This window comes from Gossypium hirsutum, chromosome D05 (genome assembly GCF_007990345.1).
Source record: "Gossypium hirsutum isolate 1008001.06 chromosome D05, Gossypium_hirsutum_v2.1, whole genome shotgun sequence".
NCBI classification, from domain to species: domain Eukaryota; kingdom Viridiplantae; phylum Streptophyta; class Magnoliopsida; order Malvales; family Malvaceae; genus Gossypium; species Gossypium hirsutum.
Window position 1 is genome coordinate 17,248,430 of NC_053441.1, and position 23,404 is coordinate 17,271,833.

The following is a 23,404-nucleotide window of genomic DNA, read 5'->3' on the forward strand; positions in this document are numbered from 1 at the left end:
TTGGCTCCTAAATTATAGCTAAAATGTTAATTTGATTCTTTTATATTTATATAAACAATTTTAAAAATCATTTTTTTATAAAAATCTGAAAATTAAAATTTTTTGAATTATAAAAGGACCAAATATTATATTTTTATAACTTTTTGGATTCCTTGTAAAAGAATATAAAAACATCATATTGATATTTTAGGTATAGTTTAGGGGTCAAATTAAATGTTAACCCTGTAAATAACATATTACATCATCATTTTGCTAATGGATTAATAACCGTTAATAGACGAGTGACAAAAATATTATAAATCAATAAATTTAGAGATTATTTTTAACTTTTCATAGTTTAGTGACCAAAACAATAACTTACAAACAGTTGAATGACCTTAATGTAACCTACCCTTCCTTTTTCTATAAAAGGGAGAAAATTTGAGTTGTCCAATTGAAACTCTAGACTTAATTAAAGTGTAACCTCGAGTCCAAAATCAAGTAATAAAAATCTAACATTTGAGGGAAGCTCAATTGGGTTTGGTTACTAAATTAAAAAAAGAATCAATTCCTATAATTTCATACTCAATTATTTGTACTTGAGCTTAAACATTTGTTCAATACTAATTATAATAATTATAATAAGAACACTTCATCAAGTTTGTAACAAACCGAGCAAAGCATTATGATAGCCGAATCTCAAAAGCTAAAACTCATCTCAACAACAACGATTTATGTTGAATTCTAGCATTTCGATTAGCAAGAAGAATAATTTATGGGCAAAAATGTGTTGTTTGCACCTTATTGTAACCATTTATCCCAGTATGCTGCCACAAATAACTTCGTTTTGTTCTCAACTCTTTAACCATTCATCTTGTTTAAGAACGTAAAAATAAAATCGATTAAATTGTTAATTCTGAGAAACGAGTTTCTAATGCAGAGAACTAGTAATGCAGCTTCTTTATCCTAGTTATAAATACAAATTACAGAGCATAATTGACCAAATGCTGAATGCAGCAATGCGAACCTTAGGTTCTGAAAATCGAGAAACTAACAGTGCTCTTTTGAAGACATTAAGGTCCCGCACCCTCCATAAACTCCACCCGACAGACACAACACGCGGCATGAGCACAATTTACTGTGTCATAAATTACAGCAAAGAAGAGTTAAAAAGGTAAAATACAGTGAAGTTCTTAGTAAGTCACTTTTCCTAATCAATTCAATGCTTCATTGAGGACAGATGCCTGAAGGTCTAAGTTCCTCAGTATCAGTCATTCATAATGGGATGTAAAACCTACAAAGAACAACCATACTTGCCATCCGGAAATCAAGAAAAATAACTTTCATTTCTTGAGAAATATGAACTCCCAAAACCCCACCATCGGATATCTTGGTTCCTACTGAATTCCAAAACTAAGCGTTTAAATTTGATCCAATTCAAAGTTCATCACACTCATGCCCTACCCTCCCCAAAGCAAATGGGCAAACAGAAGTAAAAGGGCTAGAGTTATAAGGTGGTCGTTATCGGAAATTTTCTGCCTATCCTGTTGATGGTATTAGCTTGAAAAGGGAAAACCTCTGACTTAATAAGCTCAGACTAGGTTGCATTAAAACTTGGAAGCCTGACTCGTACAAACCCTTTGAAGTAAGGGGAACAAACACATATTTACTGACCGTAATGAACTTTCATGATGAAACAGACAGGCTCCTCACCTGATGCCAGTAGAAGAGGGAATTCAATCTTTTCGATATCTTACCCAAAACCCCTTCTTCCTAGCAGAGTCGTTCTCTGATAGCAATCTACCCCACCTAGACCCAATTGACAAGTGGCGTTTCAAGAAAGGCTTTGCCAAGGAGCTTCTCCGGCTTGAACTGGGTTCCAGCTTTGGAGTTTTTCCTTCTCGTTTGGTGTTTTCTAGGTGTTCAATATCACTACAACCACCATCAACAGAATTATCTATAACTCTATTCTTTAACAACTTAAGATGTTTTGCTTTCAACTCTGCTTCAGCTTTTAAAGCTTTTCTGCACATCTTTGAGACCTGCTTTTCTCCAACCATACAAATTGGGCAGGCTGGGTCAAATCTGTCAGCCTCCGGTGTCATCAACTCCAAGCATTCAGCATGATAAACATGTCCACAGACAAGCACAGAAACCACTGAAATCTCATTGCTACTCCATGAGGATCTCTCAGCTAAAAGCTTCGAGCAAGCACCACAAGTTCGTGAATCTATGGAAGGAGAGTATGAGAATCTGCTGCTACATCCACTTATCTTGCCATAACCAGAACCTAAGTGTTCGCTGTCAAAAGACCACCTTTCTCTTTGAGAAGAGGCCACAAGCTCTGAAAATGTGCGCATGGACCAACCATCAGAAGAACCACCATGAGATCCAGCTGTTAAGTCATTGCTACATCGGGAAAGGACAAAAGAGGACCTTGCTTCAGACATTGAATAATTATTTGGCGACTTCAATCCTAGGATTCGACTATCAGAAACCTGCCTCAATAGCTGTTGCCCAGGTGAACGGTGAGCCCGTCGTAATGAGGTTGAGTTTGGAGGAAGCAAATGAGCATGGCTAGAGAACGTGTCTGTTACTGGTGGTGAGAAAGATGAAGGTATATAAAATGAAAGCTTTGGTGTAGATGAATCAATGATATCGGGCAATTCTACCAAACTCTTTATCTGAAATATAATCAGAAAGGTATATTAAACATCAGTAGAAGAGGCTAGTGTATTACCCAAAGACACAGAAAATACACAAGCATAGAAAGCTATCCAACTAAAGTCAATATCAACTAAATCAAACTTACATCAACCGAATAATTGCTTCCTCTTGATATGTCTGCACCAACAACATAAAACAATGTCAAACACAACACAAACAAATTACAAAATAGAGGGAACAGACTAGTAGCTATATTACTCAAAACAGTATTGGGAAAAAAAGGATAGAAGTAGACAATAACGTAATGCCTGCAACTTGAATATATAAAACATGCTGTTTTATTTAGATTCTAACATGCTACTCTGCACGTTAAAGGTTAGGCATTATCAGTCGCCTAGTTGTTAGCAGTAAATGGGATAAGAAGACCACTAGAGCCTTTTGCATTTCCAGACTAGTAGCTATATTAATAAAATAGAACAGAATTCTAGAAAAAATTTCCTAAACCCCCCATGTATAGTCAAGATAGTGATACCAAAAGCTATCCTTTTAGGCTCTTTCAATTAACATGTGATTTACCTGAAGGAGGGGTCATCATATTCCCACCCATTTCTTCATGGACTGGTGATTTTTGAGAAGTGGGTGTTCCATAGGTCTCAATCTCAAGAGGACTTCCTTGATCAGAAAAATTACCTCTATCAGAGCCTAATGTCCCTTTTATCTCCATGCTAACATTTCGGCTAGCTCCATTAGATACCTGATAAGAAGGCTCATCAATTTCACCAGCTACACGCCTTCGATTATCTCGGCAGAAGCTCCATGATGGTGAACACCTCAAATTTCTATGAGAAGTCTCACCTCCTGTTCTGTTTGCAATGGTTCTGTCCCTTGCAGCAACACAACAAGCGGACCCCATGGTCACACAAATACCCAAGAGAGAATTTATTACGAATTTGCAACACCGATTCAAGCTACGAACTCAAGGCAAATACCGCATAGATGATAAAAGAGGATATTTCCTGTTTAAAAAAAAGCGCAAAGTTTGAACTTCACAATTAAAAATTGCAAAGATCGATTCAACAGACAGCTTAAACTAACTTAACAAACTTAAAAGATGCTAAATTTCGTTTTCTAAGAGCATTTTTTTCTGTTTTATTTCATTTCTCTCTAAACTCCAAGATCAAAACCTAGGATAAAAATTATTTAATAAAAGGAATCCCATGAACATCAGTTTTAAGAAAAATAAATAAGCAGTTTATAAGAGTACATTACTTGGGAGTAATATACAGGTTAATGTATATTCTCAGTTTGAAGTGATTTTGGAGATCAAGAACAAAAATAAATAAAATTATTTTTTAAAAATAATTATTAATAGCAGATAGCATAGTTGAGTAAAGTAAAACAGTAGCGAAAAATTCCAGACAGTGGAAAGCATCCTACTCAATTAATTAAGCACTACCCGGCTTTCCCCGAAACAAGAATAAGAATAATGTAAACTAAAACATTTAAGTAACGAATATTTGCAGAATTAAATTCTCAAAGTTCACAACTCGAAAGCATAGTTTTATTTTATTTTTTTCACAAAGAAAAAGGCACAAACTCAAAACAGTAAAAATAAAGAATCATTGGTTCGGAACATTTACTGTGGTACTAAAGAAAAATCGCTCACAAGTTATCGAAAATCCAGGGAAAAAAAATAAAAGAAGCTCAAGCAAGGGCGCGAAAACGATATCCTTTTCTACTCCATTCTCAGAACTGATTTCAAGCTTTCAACGTCCCAACAATATCATCCACACAAACAAAAATAATAACATTAATTTTCTTTTTTTGTGAAAAAAAGGGAAGAAAACTCACGAATTGAATAATTAGAGAAGCATGGAGCTGAAGAAAAAAGAGAAATAATAGATTCGAACGGAGTCGAATATTTCAAAACGGCGGTTGGTGAGGAAGACGACGGTCGCGACGGGAACGAGGGAAAAGAAATTGATGCGTGAAAAAGAAAGTGAGAGAGTCAAGGGGTGAACGTATGGGGAATTGTGTCTCGTCTGAATGTAGTGCTGCTACTTTTTCCGCTCCCTCTCTCCTTTTTGTTTTCCTTTTCTTAATTAATTCTCCTTAAATTTTATTTCCCACTATAAAACGACAAATAAGAATTAATATAAAGATGCTGCAGCATTTTTTTATTTTTACGGTTACTTTTTTTTTGTATAATTATATTTCCATTATATTTTATATTTTAAGGTTTTTTATATATGTTGGATAATACCAAATCTGGATTTTCTTATTCTTTAATAGTCAGTTAATTTTTTAAAAAATACCTTTTAGCTAGAATTATAGTCACATCTTTTTTCTTGTATCAAATTATATATATAGCCACATGTTTTTTTTTCCCTTACTATTTACGATTTATATGAAATATATATTAATAAAAGAAATGAAGAATGAAGATGAATAATTGAACAAGAGTTGCTGACCACTATTTCCTATCATCCCCTCTGGTGGGTCCGAGACATTGTGAGCTTTTGTAAATGAAAGTTGATACCGACCTTTGACTCACTTTCACTTACACATTTTCAATCCTCTTCCCTTTCCTTCTTGTGAAGTATCATTTCTCCGCAAAGTGTAATGGGGTGTTTTTAGTAATTTAGGACGTATAAAATAACATAAATAAATTCATATTCCAAAATTTATGTAATACAAATTACTTTTATCATCTATTACTAAAGTTTTTAAATTCTACAAGTTTGTTTCGCTAAACACAGGCAAAAAGGATACTCACACAGAAATTGGCATGCAACTTTCAAGGCAAAAATCTCTAATGAAACCTCTAGATAGCATACCCTTGCATTGGATATATCAAAATTTGAAATCCTCTCATTAAAGGGTAAAAGTATAATTTTACTATATTTTAAAAATCCCTCTACTACTTCGAAAAACTCACGTACAGGTGGTGGAATTGTTAGCCCTTCTTTTAGCTTTGCTCTCAAATCAAACGCTCTAACTGTCAGGGAAGGAAGACATACGATTGTGATGAGTAGAGAAGAGAATGAAAAAGTCAAGCCAGAGAACGAAAAATACGCAATAAAGCAGGAGGGGGAGAGACCAATTGCCCAGGCCATAAAATCCACTAAATGCACTTTCCTCAACCACTCCGATGATGATGATGGTACCTCAACAAGATCATCTCCAGAAGCCTCAATTGTTTCCCTGGCGGAAGATTCAATTCCATCTAAGGAAATAAGGACCAAAAACCCCATGAAGAGGAGGAAGCGACCTGTTGCCTAGCTACACAGGTTGTTCATCTACTAACCCTTATAATTCTAAACGCATTGTCATTCCTCCACTAAACTCATCACCCTCCAACCTAATGGATACATATCAACAAATAACTAGACAAACTAGAATGGACCAGAACCATCCCGATGAATATCCTAAAGTACAGGTTGATGGAAGTTCACTACAAAAACTTTAGTTGATAGCCACCGTAATAAAAGTGAAGGATTCAATCTATAAGCTTCACATTTTGTCTCAATTCCCTGTTGCTCATGGGTACGAACATAGTGCTCCACAAGATAAAATTGAATCCAAGCAAGGAACATATGAGGGAATGGGAACCGAACAGGTTCGCAAGGTATTTGACTTCACCACCCTTTAAAGGACTTATGACGATCCCTGTATGAAATTGTAGGGGTGCATGGTACTATGATTTTGTTTGAACAATGCAGGAAATGGTTCAAATTCACAACCTGCAAATTTTAATCATTATCAAAACTAGAGTCCAAGCCTCGAAAGTGCTTGACATTGTGGATTGACTTCAATTTGATGGCTACTTTGAAACCAAATATGGTTATTGTATCACTTAGATTGTCTTCATAATTGTCGAACTCTGCAAGATCAAACAAGAGTTACATGTAACCATCAAGGTACATTCTACCAACTTTTATTGATTTTTATCTACTATATATGCAAGCCCTAGAATTAGAAAACATAAACTTCTTTAGGAAAATCTTTAAAATGTAGCTAGACACCATAGCATGCCTTGGCTAGTCACTAGAGATTTTAATGAAATTCTAACTTCGAAGGATAAATGGCGAGCTTGACCACCATCACATAGAAGAATGACATAATTTCATAACTGCCTAAATAAACGAAATCTCATTATATATGGGTTCCAAGGGACCTAGATCACATGGTCCAATTTAAGGGAAATGAGTAAACTTATCTCATTATATAATGAAGCATCTATGACTCAACTTCCTCGAATAAGATCAAGTCATTGCCCCTGTTGATCTCCCTTGTAACACCCCTCGCCCGATCCGATCGTCAAGTCCAAGTTATAAGATGCTTCAGTCGTTGTCGGAGCAACTATAAACATTTGATAATCAATTTACTCTATAATACATGCATTCATATTCAAGTCATCTCATAATTACATTATACGATCTTTTTCGGGACTTATTCGAGCTTACAAAAGCTCATTTACTAACCCGACCTTAAAAAATAACCAAATTGTAATATTTTCAAAGTTTTCAAATTAGACATTGATACCCCATAAAGGTACTGATACCATTTTGGCCTTCGATGTTTTAGAAAATTTTAAATAAAAATAAATGTATCGATACCGGACGTAAAGTACTGATACCCTTGTCAAGGTATCAATACATTATCTCTGTATCGATTCTATTTTTAAGTTTGATGTTTGAAAATTTAAGGAAAATCACTAATGTATTGAAACCCTTTTTTAAGGTATCGATACTTTTATGTCAAAAATATCAAAAACTCACTTTTTGGTACCTTTTTCATGCCAACTTAACATTTTCATCTAACCCCTTAAGGTTTCTTCCCCATAGTTATCATTTAGAACATGCACATATTGTCATCCAAGATAATAACATGGAATACAACGAACCCTCAAATCATATCATGACTATTTCATGCATTTTAACATGCAATGACGATTACTCATACTACCATGCATACATGTCATACAATCCCATTATGAATCAGACTAGCCAGATTGGAGATTAGAATCTCACCTCAACTCTTTATTCTTGGTAGCTCAGCTTGTCATTTTGCCAGAGTTTTCCTTCATCCTAGCTACAGTTCCTTATTCCTCTAATGCCAGACTTGGCTCCTCGCGATAGTAACGCCATGCAAATCCTTCCACAACTACCTCATCTTCCTAAAGGAGAAGATACTTGGTTCAAAGGAGGAAAAGATGGTGAATAGAATTATGAATAATTATGTTTCCAACTCGTCCTATTTATACCCCTTTGCCACGACCTCTACAAACCGTCATTACCACTCAGTCCTAATTATTCTGTCTTCCACTATAGAACCAGGCGGTTCTAATCCAGCAAAACTAGTTTTGAGAGTCAACTCTTCCCCAACCAGCCACTTAAGTTTCTAATTGTCTTATTAGTGCCCATGAATTTCTACTCCTATTTAATTAAATCCCCGACTCTTCCTTGAGTTCAGGTATTTGGATATCCAGGTGTGGCAGACATAAAGAAGGAATAAGAGTTAAAAGAATCGAAATTCACATCACTCAAAACCTTAAAAAGAATCCTTGAAACCTTCATAAGCATTTCAACTTTTTTTATAGGTGGAGGTCACGATGAACTTTGTTGGAATTTTACTAAATCAGATCAATTTTCACTAGCAAGTGTATATGAGTTAGTCGATAGCCAATTAACTCGGTCACTACCCTTGGATAATTTAGAACAACACTGGCAATATATTTGGAAAACCAAATTCCTATACAAAATCGAAATGTTCATCCGGGAATGCTTCAAGAAAAATACTCCCAACCAAAGATCTATTTATTCATTATGTCTTCAAACTACAAGATACAAGGGATTTCCCTTTTTTTTATAAAAACCAACCCGAAACAATAAAATGCATTCTCCGTAAATGCCCTTTTCTAGAAATTAGTGAAACACTTTAAGAAACAACTTATCATTATGGCATAACTAGAACAATAACTGGTAGTATAGTTGGATTCAAACATTAATGCAAATAAATGGTTTCTCAAACCTAAAATCCCTTGGTTAATATTTTTTTGCTTTTACACTAAGAAATTTTGCTATTGAGAAATGCCATTCTCTTTCAAAAGAATCCCAAACCTGATCTCATGTTCGTAAAGCTTATGGAAAAGGCAACAAAATACTTCACATTTTTTGTCAAAGTAAAGAAAATCAGTGAGCCCTTATGCGTCCCTATAAGATAGCAAAAATTGAAACTTGGATTTGTTAAAATCAATACCAATGGCTTAACATTAGGAATTCTGGGGCATAGTGAAGTTGGATCAATTATTAGAGATCACGATGGAAAGCATGTGCTTGGATTGTTTAGGCACATTCTAAGAGCTTTGAGTGTAGAAGTGGAATTGTAGGCTTTACGTTACGGTCTTAATATCACATTATCAACAAACTTGCTAAAAATTAAAGTAGAATTGATGCATTTATTGTTATTAGCTTCATTGAAAATTCTTTACATGTTAAGCATTTGTTGCGAACTTTAATTGATGGTTGCAGGACTCTCCAATATTGTTTCCAACAATTGACATTGAAGCATATTATATATATAGGGAGGCTAATCATGGAGCGAATGCCATGGTATGAGAGGAACAATTCTAACTTGTCGTCTTACTCAAATTTTATTTTGTTAGAAACTTTTTGTGAATTTATAATGAATCACTTGATGAACTTTCTCCTATTTTGATGGTTGATGCCAATGATGTTATAATGTATCGTGTAACACCTCTTACCCGGTCCGGTTGTCGGACCCGAGCAATAAAGAGTTACCGGTAATTATGAAACATTCACAAGCATCTTATAATTCAAAACCTCAATTATTAATCATAGAACTCATAAACAATCAAATTAACATATGTTTCAATCAATTTCAGATTAATATTGAGCTTATGAAAGTTTAAAATCAACTTGGTAACATACAAGGATCAATTTGAAGCTTAAACAAAAAGTCGAGAAAATTTTGAAAACAGGGGTCACATGATCGTATCCACTGACTGTGTGAGATAGGTCAGCAGGCTATATCACTGGGTTGTATAACAAACTATGATTGTGTGCACCAAAATCGCTTAAAAACTTACAGACCACACTACTGTAACACCTCTAACTCGTCTTCATTGTCGGATTAAGGTTTCGAGATATTACGACAATTAACAAGATCGATAATACAGTAACACAACTTAAAGATTAATTTAAACATCATAAATTAAATAACAATCATCATTCATAGCATACATTTAAAAACGAGACTTAAATTGAGCATTTGGAACCCTAAAATCAGTTTAGAAACAAATGCGGACTAATTTGAAATAAAACAAAAAATATGGAAAAAAAACTGAAAACAATGTTCACATGGCCGTGTGACAGAGCCCAAATTGTGTGGCTTAAAGACATGACTGTGTGGCCAAACCGTGTAACTTAGGGCCATACGGCCGTGTCGTTAGGCCGTGTAACTCTTTGAGACCATGTGGACAAACTTGTATCAAAAATCAATAAGACACACGACCGTGTGAAGTAACTGTGTGTGGCACACAGCCGTGTGGTAGACCGTGTCCTAGGCCATGTGCACCTAAAATAACTTCAAAAATAAGTCATTTCAACAACCATTTCTTAGATATCAAGCCAAACTGTAATAGCCCGATTTTAGGCCTAGTCGGAACAGTGGTTTCGGGACCACAAATCTGACGAGAAAAAAAATGTAATGGCCTGCATTTTCAGAGGTGTCGGAACGGTGATTCGAGATCACTAAATTCGACAAATGGGTAGAAAATATTATTAATTTAGTAAGTATAAGTTAAATGTGAAGTTAGGAAAATTTTTGAAATAGTGAATAGTGCACTAGAAATAAATATTAAAATAATTAGAATCGAAATGAGGTATCAAGACCTCGGGGATTTTAAACTGAGCCATAAATATTTTTATAAATATTTATGGAGTGTTAAAAAGTTAGTATGAAAGTTTCGGTAAGAAACTTTAAAGTTCCGATAATTAATTGAACAAAAAGGACTAAATTGTAATAAATGTAAAATTTTGGAAAATGATTAAATAGCTTAATGATAAAAGGAAGAGGGCTTAAAAGGCAAATAGACCCAAGGTCTATTTGGGCTGGACGGCAGAGGCATGAAATCAGCAAGAAAGTAAGGAGAATTAAGGGCAAAATTGGAAAATTGCAAAATTTGCTTAATAAAGTTAGGACCCAAGTGGAATTATCTAGATTTCTCTTCATTTTTCTGAATTCTCATCAGCAAAAACACCATGGAAGGGCTTCTTCAAGCTGTTTCTTCATATTTTTACTACAAGTAAGTTCAATTCTTGACTACTTCTTGAAATTTTTGTATTTTTATGACTTTTACAACTAGGCCCACTTGTTAAATTCATTAGTTTTTGATTTTATGAAAGAAGTTGAAAGTTGATATGAATATGTGCTGGAATTATATGATGATTTATCATGAAATTAGAGCTTTAAATTGTTCATATGCTGATTTTATTGAAAGAATTGAATAGAAAGTGAATGTTTGGGACCTAATAGTAAAAGAGTTTGAAGATAGAGTTATATGTGGAAATTCTGGATTTCAATAGTTGAGTAACAACTTATAATGTCTAGGTAAAGTATTAATTGAGAAAATTAGATTAATTGAGGGGTTAATTGAGAAAGGACCGAATTGTATAAACTGTGAAATTTGGGGCAAAATGGAAATCAACATTTTGCACTAAAGCAGTTTTGGACAGCAGCAGTAGTGTAACTTTGAAAAATCACCAAAAATTGTAGAGATTGAATTAGAGGATGAATAAAATATGAAACTAAAGCTTATTGAGTCTAGTTTCTTATAAAAGAAATGGTGTGAGCAATGGAATTGTAAGTCATGAGATATAATAGATTTTGTGAGACAAGGTCAGAATGAATTTGGGTTCCCTGTTCTGAATTTGGAAAATCATTAAAAATCGTAAAAAAATTATTATGAGTTATAATTTATATGGTTAGAATCCTTAATGAGTCTATTTTTATAAGAAACAAACGAAAACATCATCCAAATTCTTTACATTGAGATAATTAATTTTTAGTGAAGAGTGGTCGGAACTCTCAGACAGCGAAATAGGGGAAACTTTAAAGAATAAACTGTACTATTTGGCTAAACCAAAAATTCTGAAAATTTTATGATATGAAGATATGTGAGTCTAGTTTCAGGAAAAAGGGAAACTTTGAAGAATAAACTGTACTATTTTGCTGAACCAAAAATTCTGAAAATTTTATGATATGAAGATATGTGAGTCTAATTTCAGGAAAAATTAACGGATCTTAATTTGGAGCTCTGTAGCTCCGGATAAAAATAATTTAGTGACTCTGACTCGGATAAACAGTTTTGAATATACATGTTAGTGAATATTGAAATTATGGTTAATGTTGTTTAAGTGTGTTATACATATTAAGGATGTGGAATGGAGAGGAGGAGGAGGAAAATTGGGAAATATATGAATGATTCGTGTATAAATGGTCATATGTTTGATTATAACTGATAAACGATGAAATATGAATGATGCTTATATTTGTGCATTATTGGTCATGTTTAAGCTCATGTGTGAAAATAAGGTTTCATAGTATGTGTGTATGGTATATTCAGTATATGATTTGGCATGAAATAATATCATGAATGGTTTATGAATTAACACATGTTGGTAAGCCTGATATATGAATAAATGATCAAATTGAGCGGAACGCCGGATTTGAGTACTTCTGATCAAGTGACAAAGTGATAAGTGGTAGCTTTAGCTACACTTATCTGATCAAGTGACAAGTGGAAAGTGATAAGTAATAGCTTCGGCTATACTTATCTGATCAAGTGACAAAGTGATAAGTGATAGCTTCAGCTACACTTATCTGATCAAGTGACAAGTGGAAAGTGATAAGTGATAGCTTCGGTTACACTTATCTGATCAAGTGACAAGTGAAAAGTGATAAGTGATAGCTTCGGCTATACTTATCTGATCAAGAGACAAAGTGATAAGTGATAGCTTTAGCTACACTTATCTGATCAAGAGACAAAGTGATAAGTGATAGCTTTAGCTACACTTATCTGATCAAGAGACAAAGTGATAAGTGGCTACACTTATCTGATCAAGAAACAAAGTGATAAGTGGCTACACTTATCTGATACACTTATCTGATCAAGAAATAAAGTGATAAGTGGCTACACTTATCTGATCAGGGACAAGTGATAAGTGATCATACGTAAGACCATAGTTATACTATGGCAAAGTGAAAGTGAAGTACTCAATTTTCCGTAACCGTTCCTTAATTTGATTAAGGATGGTAAGTGACAAATGGGCCCAAAAGAATTAAAGCAATTGGATAAGTGGTACTGTATTTATACCAGGATGATGTTGTTATTTAAGCTAAAGTGATATCTTCATTGCAAAATTGAGAATTTCATAAATGTGTTAGTGAATGGTATAATCGATAAACGTTGAGTTAAATGGTAAATATGTATTAGTGTTAAACTTAGTGACATTGAATTGTACGTGAATTAAATGGAAATTGCTAGTGATATGATCTAAATTGTGAGCATGAGAAATTGCAAATTGAATGAAATGGAAATGAAGCATTGAATTGCATGAGAATGTGATGGGTTTCGTACGCCCTAATTATTATGATTATAATATTTCGAGGATATATTGTGAAAAGTTATAGAAGCATGTTAATTATTTTGAAAGTTTTTATTTAGATGAAATTTTATAACTCGGTTAAATACGCTTACAAGTGTATGTGTTTTGGTAATACCTCGTACCCTATTCCGGTGTTGGATACGGGTAAGGGGTGTTACACAAACCATTTCCAATCCATTTTTACCTATTTAAAACACATTTAAACATACCAAAAACATTCAACCTAAGTTAACCATTGGCACCACAATTCAAACGTTTAAAAATAGATCATTCAAACATCAACCATTAGTTAACCATACCTTCCATTTCATGAATTCAATACCTAATTAAACACATAACACCATTGCCCACATTGTTAACATAACATCATCCAAAGTTCACCAAGTTACCTAAAGCAAAATGACCATTTCATCACCAAAGCACAAGACAAGCATACAAAATAATCATTCCTTACTTATTCAACTACCAAATTTATTGTCATAATATCATGTTCATATTCATAAACTAAGCTCACCAAATAACCAAAACTTATGCACATTTCTTTACTTAAATAGCATGAACAACACCAAATAGATTTACAACATTATATTTATCAACACAATCATTAAAACTTACCATTTTTACATTATTTCATATACCAAAAGGCTAAAAACATAACCAAATACTCATAGCATATATATACCAAAACTTATTTACCTGCCACTTATAACCGAACCAAAGTGAATAATTAATTACCGAACAAGTTGTCGAATACTGTGATCTCCAAAAGCAACCAAATCGACAGCTCGAAATCGACGATCTACAAGGAAGAAAAACCAAAACGAGGTAAGCTTGCGTAAAACTTAGTAAGTTTGTAATAAATTTTAACTTTAACTGGCCGTAAAGGATACAATTTAAACATTTTACAAGATAATTCAATATCTTGGTCATGAATTACCTATACACATCACAAATCTCACAAGATTAATGAGTTCATATATAAAACATGTAACTTTATCATGTTATCAAACATATACCCAAAAACATATTTAGTACATAAACCAACCATCACATATTCATTTAAAATTTAACATCTTTATTTCAATAATTCGTTTTAAATGTCCCTTTCACATATCTATATTCATATAAATATTTTGTATAAGCACTTCATATAACCATTTCATATATCTATTTCCATATAAACATTTTGTATATCCATTTCATAATACCATTTTCGTTTACTCATTTTCCACCCGATAAACCAAAATGAAATAGCATTGGGAACACGGGAACAATGCTCACACAAACTGTGACGGTAAATGCTCACACAAGCTATGAAATGGGTCTGCTCACATAAGCTCTGGGTCAAGATGTTAGGCTACACGATGCTGCTCACACGAGCTGTGGATAATCCACAACAAATGCAAGATCTCAGCCATCGGTAGGACATCCAAGACCAGCACTCGAATGATAAATACTATAATGACATGCCATTTGTATCTTAAGCATTCACGAGGTTCATACGGGTTGTGATTCACATTCATGTCATATAAATGATTAAGTATTTCTTTGTCACATGAATTCAACTATATATTTCCTCCAATTTAAACCACGGCCCTTAATTATAATTTCATTTCAATTTGAACAATTCAATGATTTAAAATCATAACACCATTAATTAAATCACAAGCAAACACAAATGATATTATATTACACAAACAACAATTAACTCAATTTATACGCTATATGAACTTACTAAAATTGATTCTGTAGCAAACACGACTCCAAGGACTAATCAATAATTTTTTTTTCATATTTGTCTATTGATTGATCCGTTTATTGATCTATATATAATAATTTCATTAAATTATTTAATTAAAATAGTTTTAAATGCTAAAATTCACATAATTGACCCTTTAATCAATATTTTATACTTTTACCCTGAATTTTTACCTTTTATTCAATTTAATCCATAAACCCGAAACTTTCAAATCTACCACAATTTCATCAATTTCATGCTAGTTGAATTTTCCTTTATGCCATTACAACCCATGATTATTAAAACATCACAAGAGTTTTCATGCCAAGTTTATTATTTTATCAATTTAGTCTTTAAACTTAAAACTAACCAAAATCACTTTATAAAATTATAACACCCCTAACACATATCCGTTGCCGGAACAGGGTTACGAAGCATTACCGGAGTTTACATTTCAAAACTATCAAAAATTTCAAAACATTTAATTCATATCATCAATCACAGCAAAACCAATCAATAGCATATATATTGTCCCTTATATGAGCCCTCGAGGCCCTAAAAACACATTAGAAACAAATCGGGACTAAATAAAAAACATATAGAAATTTTAGGGAAAAGATAAAAATTTACAAACTGCAAGGGTCACACGGCCGTGTGGCCAGATCGTGTAACTCACACGGCAAAGAGACACGCCCGTGTCTTAGACCGTGTAGGCATTCGAAATAGGGACACACGGCCGTGTCCCAGCTCGTGTCTGTGCCCGTGTAACTTACTGACTTGGGTCACACAGCCAAACTACACGTCCGTGTGCCAAGCCGTGTAAAACCTGACTTGCAACCCTTTGAAAACTACAGGGACACACGGTCATGCTACCTGGCTGTGTGTCACACACAGCTGAGACACACGCTCATGTCTCTGCCCATGTGGACGAAGATAGGTCATTTTACAAGCTATTTTTCTTACCTTTTTCAACTTGTACCTATAACCCCTTTTGCAGATATACTTAAGCCTTCAAAAGGCACCAAAATCATGCATAACCTAGCTTTATACATATAGTATAACCACACTCAACCAATATGCACATAGGCATATCAAATAACAATTTATAAACATGTATCACCAAGTACTCCATTTGGTCAAAATAAACAACTAAGTTCCAATTTGATTTGCATCCTTACATACCATAAATCTTACTTACCAAAACACAAATCATTTGGTACCAAAATGCAATTCTTTAACTAATATCAATTAACTAAATACTTATACATAACAAGGTACCAAATCACCACATATACCACATATCATAAAGCACATATACCATGTGCATATTCAACTACCATTTCATCTTTTATCATTCAAACAAACAAGCCAAACATTAACCATAACAAGGCTACTCATATACATGCCAAACTTTGCCATTATACCATCAATATACCAAAACTCAACCAAGTCAAATGGTCATTTCGACATTCAAACACATAGACCAATATTAATCAGAATACCTATACATGACATTATAACCAAAATCAAAACATTCGAAAGTACTGATAGAACCGGTGGATAATGTGAAATAACTCCGACTAACTTCCAACCCGATCGAGTTTCCGATAATCTGAAAAGTAAAGAAAAACAACTACGTAAGCAATGAATGCTTAGTAAGCTCATATAAACTTTAATCATGTCAATCTATTTCCAATATGAAATTTATACATATCAAGAATAATCATATACCGATACTACACGATTCATGAAACCAAAATCAACAACTCACAAAATGAGTAAATCTGCAGCTTCACTTACACATATTATCCCTAACATAGTAGGATTTTAGACAACTTTAAACTCTTCTAAATTTCTTTATTTTCATTTGCATTTCATTGCTGTCCACACCCATGCCATATGCATAACACACAAGTCATAAGCATATCATTCAACCATAGCCACAAGCTAGTGCATTTAAACATAGCCCTTGTCGAATTAATTACATAATAAGCCATTCCATAAGAAATTGCATAATTTAGACTTTACCACTTTTTCATGAGTACAAGAATATTTTCATTTGAGCACTTACCATTTCAATGCAACTTATAAGTAAACAGAATACCATTCAACCAACAGCTTGGCACTTGCCTAAGCATCAAACAACAACACATGTTAGCTTACTTGAACACATTTCATATAAATTCAACTTGATAACCTTATTTTCTCAACATGTCACACTTGAGTTTATTACTCGTCCCCACTAACATAATTTCTATGTATCAACATATCAAAGATATTCATATATGTACATGTCATGATACATATCATTCTTTTACCGTTTCTTCATATATATATCATCCGTTTCAATATATCAGTATATCATGTACCACCATTTCCGTTTATTTCATATTTATATACATGTATTAGTTCGTATCAAACTCATATCGTAACGTAACATAACATTTCCCATTGAACCACTAGAATAATATCGGATACGTGAGAATGTCGAACACTATGTGCCAACATGTGGTCGAAACCACTACTATCTCATAGCTCATATCAGTGCTCTTTCTCGAGCCATAAATGGGTCTGCTCACACAAGCTGTCAGTCAAGACGTAATTACACGGTGCTGCTCACGCAAGTTGTCAAGTAACCGCAACAAATGTCAGAAACTCAACCACCGGTAGGACGTATAAGACCAGCACCTGAAACACGGTAACCCCTAATGACATATCATTTGTATCCTAAATGTTCCTAAGGTTCAAACGAGTCTCAATAGTCGTCATGCGTCGTTGAATTTTCCTCATTTTATTATAAGCTAAATTGTATAATAACACGTATATATCGATAAATTTTCAATAAAATTCATATAATAACATTAAATTTAATCAACAATATACATATTATAGTTCATACGAACTTACCTAGCTAAATTGCAGCAATACCAAAGTTTAGGGGCATTTTGGTATTTTTTATTTTCCTTGATTTTCCACCCGATCTTGATCTAAATTAATAATTTCATTCAATATATTAATTTAGATAATAAAACAATTCATTTCACATAATTTGGTCATGTTTGAAATTTTTACAAAATTGCTCCTAAAGTTTTACTTTTATTCAATTTAGTCCCTAAGCCAAAAACATGCAAATTAACCATTTTTACCCAGAATTGAGCTTAGCTGAATGTTCATGGTATCCAAAACAGCCCATTTATGCAACAATTTCACATTAAATCCATATACTTTTATTAATTTAATAAATTTGTCCCTAATTAAAAATTTTCATTAAAATCACTTAACAAAATACTTTTAAATATAAATCAACATTCCAAATTCATCATCTAACATCAAATATCACAAGATTCATCAATGGAAACATCCAAAATTTTTAACAATTTCAAAATCGAAGGTACAAGCTAGTTGGACCTAGTTGCAACGATCTCAAAAATATAAAAATTACAAGAAACTGGTAGTTTAAGGGCTTACAAGGGATTTATTTTGCTGCAATTTTCAAGCTTCCATGGCTCTTTCTTGCTTGTATAATCGGTTGGTGAAGAGAAAATAACAAAGATGAAAGCTTTGTCTTTTGTTTTATTTATTTTATCTTTAATTACCTAATTACCTAATTACCAAATTACCCTTACTTAACTTTAAAAATTACACTAATGTCAAGCCATGCACATCCACTATCACCTTTAATGGTCTATTTACCATATAAGGACTTCCACTTTAAAGTTCTATAGCTATTTAATGCCTTTAGTGATAGAACACAACTTTTGCACTTTACGCGATTTAGTCCTTTTTGCTTAATTAACTATCGAAACGATAAAATTTTCCAACAAAACTTGACTACTACCTTAATTAAACTCTGAAAATATTTATAAAAATATTTTTGACTCGGTTTATAGAAACGAGATCCCGATACTTGACCTTAGAGCCATACCACTTTAACTTAATAAACTGCTTATAAAACAAAAATCACAATATCAAAAACTTTTTTAAAATCACAATTAACTCGTAAATATTAAATGTAATATTTACAAACTTACTCGTCGGATCTGGTGGCCCCGAAACCACTGTTTCCGACACCACTAAAAAACTGGTTATTACAAAAATAGTCCTATTTAATTATTAAGCTTAATAATCCATCATCAAACTTCAAAAATATCACAAGATTCATCCATGTAATAATTCAAAATATTTAACACTTTTACAAATTAGTGTTAGGGTTAGCTAGATTAAGCTATAACAATCTCAAAAACATAAATATCACTAAAAATGGGTAAAGAAAACATTTACATGCAATCAAAATAGGCTTCGTCGAACCTTGTGTTCTCCATCAATGGTGTTTCGTGAAAGAAGGTAAAAGCAAAAGAAAAATAAAATGGTTGTCTTTTGTTTTTATGTTTTAATCATTTTTAAATTATTAAACAATTTTATATTAACATAATATTACACCAAATTTGTATGGTAACTGGCCATTATATTCCAACATGGTCAAATTGTCTCATAAAACCCTCTAAACATGATTTTATAACCATTAAGCACATATAAACTAATAGCGATTAAGTTTTATGATTTTTATGATTTAGTCATTTTTACTTAATTAACTATCCAAACGTCAAAATTTTTGGACCAAATTTCAATAAAATTTTATAATCACTCCGTAAATATTTAATAATAATATTTACGGGCTTGGTTTATAGAAACGAGATTCTAAAACCTCATTTTTCAAAACCACTTGGACTTAACTATTTGTTTAATTTGCAAAAATTATTAAACCAAAAATCTAATATAATATTATCATTGACTCGTAAATATTAAATAATAATATTTACAAACTCGCTTGTCGGATTTGTGATCCCGAATCTGCTATTTTCGACACCACTGGAAAATGAGCTGTTACAATGGCCTGCCATATACACATGTATGGCGCACTATCGTACGCTAGGTCGTGTCTCAAACCGTGTGTGCCTGAAATTTCCTTTCAAATTAAGTCATTCAACATAACTTCACTTAAGCAACAAGCAACCATTCATACCATATTCATGCCAATTCAAAAGCACCAAAATCATACCAAAATCATCATTTATAACATTCAACCTAAGTGCCTAACCAATATGCCACAATTTACACCTCAATTCACAATTCAAAACCAACCAAATATCATATATAAGTACCATTTTAAATAAGCCTTCATTGGCATCTCAACTTTCAACTAGCTATGCTTCAAAATAATCATTCAAACAATCTCATATTTGCCTAAATTTAACCCTATGATATACACATCAAACCTACCAAACATTTCAATCATAACATAAGCACGTCATTCATCATTCCCATAGCTATTATAGCAGCCAAAATAGGTTTCCAAGCATGTTATTTTCTCATCCATTACACCGTTATGAATATAGTAATAACTACCTTATCAAGATAAAATCAACATGACCATTCTCAATACAAATATATACATTTATAAACATGAACCTTAAATACCAACAAGAGTTCAAAACCAAAAATTATAACCACAAGATATCCTAGGTACATGCTAAGACCAAAATGAACACATCTCCAACACTTGAGTTTGGGAATGTCGCTAGATACTGGTTTGATGATCGAATCTTTAGATACCTAACCTACGCATGGAAAATAAAACCATACGCTGAGTATAACTCAGTGGTATTTCTATAATCGAACATTAAAATATACTATAAAGTTTATAGTGCATTTTAACATGTCAATCTACAAGTCCTAATACATCACCTAAATATTAAATCTATTTACATATCTTAAATCAAGTTGTCATAGTTGAAATATATACATTTTCCCTATCTCAATCGAATTGATTAAATCGTACAATATCAAATCCATAATTTCGAGCTTATAAACTGAAACCCACTATCCACCCTTATTTCAATTTCAATTATACTTGATTTCTCAATTCCACAACATAATTTCATCAACCAATCATCAAATCACATATGTGACAGCATAATTCAGCACCAACTGAATTCAATTGTACAATTATAACGATAAATCATATTTTCAAATCTATTCAATTTAGTCATTATCACAGCCAACTAATTCAACTCGATTCAATTAAGCTCATTCAATCATTTTCAACTTAGCTTATATTATTACTATGCAATGCAATTCGAAATTTCAACAATTGAAAAGGTTTGGGTTATAGAAGTACAAACTGTAACTGCGAGCTATTTGTCGATGACTTTATCTTTTCCTTTCTATTTTGAGAAATCCGAGTCAACGTTAGATATAGATTAACATAAATACACCAAATCATCAATGCACAATTATTTTCACATTCAATTGCTAATTTATGTGAATTTAGCATTTTATTCAATTTAGAATTTTTAATGTTTTAATATTTAAAAATAATTTTATATTTTTTTTGAATTTTTAAAATTTAAAAAATTAATTAAATGCTGACGTATTTTTTACGTAACAATCCATATATATGCAACATCAATAAAGTTAAACAATGTTAACTTTCTATTTATTTTGGGGTGATTTGATAAAAATGCAAGTTTAAAAATAAAATAAAAGCGAAAAATTAAATGAATGACTAAAATGTCTTTTTCGTAAATTTAGAGAACCAAATAAATTATTATGCCAAAATAAAAAGATAAAAATATTAGTTAATGTACAATTCATTTTTTTAAAATTTTATTTCAAAAATATTTAACCTACATCTACATCAAATACAATGACATAGGCAGAATAATTGGGCCAACTTGGCCATCTTCAATCCATTATTTACTGACATCAAGTCAGTGTAGACTGAATTTATTTATTCATGGCCGAGCCCACGCGACTGACGTTCTCCTTTTTATAGCAATTTTCCGACATCGGATACTGAGCCGCAAAGGCCATTCACGGGAGTTAAATAAAACTAAAAAATACCAGCCCCCCCCCCCCCCACTTTCGCAGTAGAAAGAGTGAGAACTGCAATTCTCGTAACAATGTCCAAACTTGGCAGCATGCAAGCTAACCACTACCATTTCAAGCCACTTTACTTCATTGCTTTCAGTTTCCTTTGATATTAGAAATTGCAACAATATTGAAACTCAAATGCAAACGATCATATTGATATTAGAAATTTGTTGTTACAGAGGATGTCTTGTTTTACTAATAGGAAAATTTCAATGTGGGGTATTCCTTAGTGCCTAACATGTGCTTGAATTCCCTGATATTTGTTGGAAATGCTAACTTTTTATGTTGTTTCATGCCTGTTATGTTTAGAATGTTTGAATGGGTGGGATAAGATAGTTTACTTTGATTGTTTCCTGAACAATTTTCCATTTTACTCAACGTGTGGCAACAAAATTTCATACATTATTTTCATTGGTCTTCAACAAGGTAGATGCCATGATTCTGTTGGTTCTGGTGAATGTGTCAAATCTAAAATCCTTCTTATTTCGCTGATATATGAACCGTCCAATCTCGCAGACGTTCGTTGCACCTTTCTGCTGCATCAACTCCATTGCTTAGTGGGATCAAGGTAGTTTCTTACAGCAGGCTTTACCTTCATTACTAAGGTATCGTAAATGTAATTCTGTGCCTCAAGCATCAAAGGATCTTCAATACAGTTTTCACTATCTTCCATGATTGACAAGCCCAGACGGTGGTGGAGGGCTTTAGCATGCCTTGCTAAGGAAAGAATGACCTGACTTTTTTAGATTTCATGTGTTGATGGGCGTGTTACTGGGGATTCCCTTGCAGGTATGCCACTTGGACTCTATCGGGGTAAGTTCAGAATGCAATTTTGGGAGACCTAAGCCATTTGCTTATCTCTTTACTGTTTTGGATGTGCACTTGCTGGTATGTACGCTGACATTCTACTTGTTTATGAAATTCTGATGCTGCATATATCCATATTCAGTATAATTAAAGGAAAACTGAGAGCTCAAACTTTTCTATATTTCCATCATGTGTTGTTTCTTTTCCATGGGAAACTTTCCAAGCAGATATGAATGTTTTAGGTTGAATATTGCCTTGGGTCGGCTTTTGTAATATATAGGAATCTTTTAAGTTTTATCTGGTGTTGGATATCCATCCAAGCACCTTGTCCCTACTTTCCGTCTCCTTACCCCTCCAAGTGGGCCTTCATTCCCCTCCCTTTCTTTAGTTAATGATGATTATGTGAACACTGTTTTAAGTTTTGGATAACATTAGTGCTATCCTGATTACCCCCTTCCAATAATTGTGATCCTTTCTGATAAATATTACTATAATTCATGGTAATGTTTTTTTGATATGTTAATCTTAATGTTGGAACCTGTTATTTTGTCTATTTGCTTTCAATCTAATGGTTCCTACATGTAATCAT

General features: G+C 33.0%; 1 protein-coding gene and 1 long non-coding RNA gene across 3 annotated transcripts; one reads left to right on the forward strand and one right to left on the reverse strand.

Annotated features, from left to right (window-relative positions):
• Positions 1-853: 853 nt before the first annotated feature.
• On the reverse strand, positions 854-4,774 carry LOC107905460 (uncharacterized). 2 transcript variants are annotated; one of them, XM_016832117.2, is made up of 4 exons: positions 4,498-4,774; positions 3,223-3,662; positions 2,792-2,823; positions 854-2,663 (listed from the first exon to the last, which is right to left on the reverse strand). In XM_016832117.2, the coding sequence occupies exons 2-4, from the start codon at positions 3,557-3,559 to the stop codon at positions 1,716-1,718; spliced, it is 1,317 nt and encodes a 438-aa protein (XP_016687606.2). In that variant the 5' UTR covers positions 3,560-3,662; positions 4,498-4,774; the 3' UTR covers positions 854-1,715. The 2 variants fall into 2 exon arrangements, with proteins under 2 accessions (XP_016687606.2, XP_016687607.2); XM_016832118.2 differs by having other exon boundaries at positions 3,223-3,524; positions 4,498-4,745.
• A 17,235-nt stretch (positions 4,775-22,009) lies between these two features.
• On the forward strand, positions 22,010-22,996 carry LOC121217785 (uncharacterized). Its single transcript, XR_005913993.1, has 2 exons — positions 22,010-22,434; positions 22,525-22,996. It is a non-coding gene; the product is annotated as an uncharacterized lncRNA (long non-coding RNA).
• The last annotated feature ends 408 nt before the right edge of the window (positions 22,997-23,404 follow it).

Excerpts from the sequence above, each read along its gene's own strand:
- LOC107905460 (XM_016832117.2), bottom strand. The coding sequence starts at position 3,559 with ATGGGGTCCGCTTGTTGTGTTGCTGCAAGGGACAGAACCATTGCAAAC. Across the intron at positions 2,824-3,222 it reads TATGATGACCCCTCCTTCAG|ACATATCAAGAGGAAGCAAT; the intron begins GTAAATCACATG and ends TTGTTGGTGCAG. Across the intron at positions 2,664-2,791 it reads GAAGCAATTATTCGGTTGAT|ATAAAGAGTTTGGTAGAATT; the intron begins GTAAGTTTGATT and ends ATTATATTTCAG.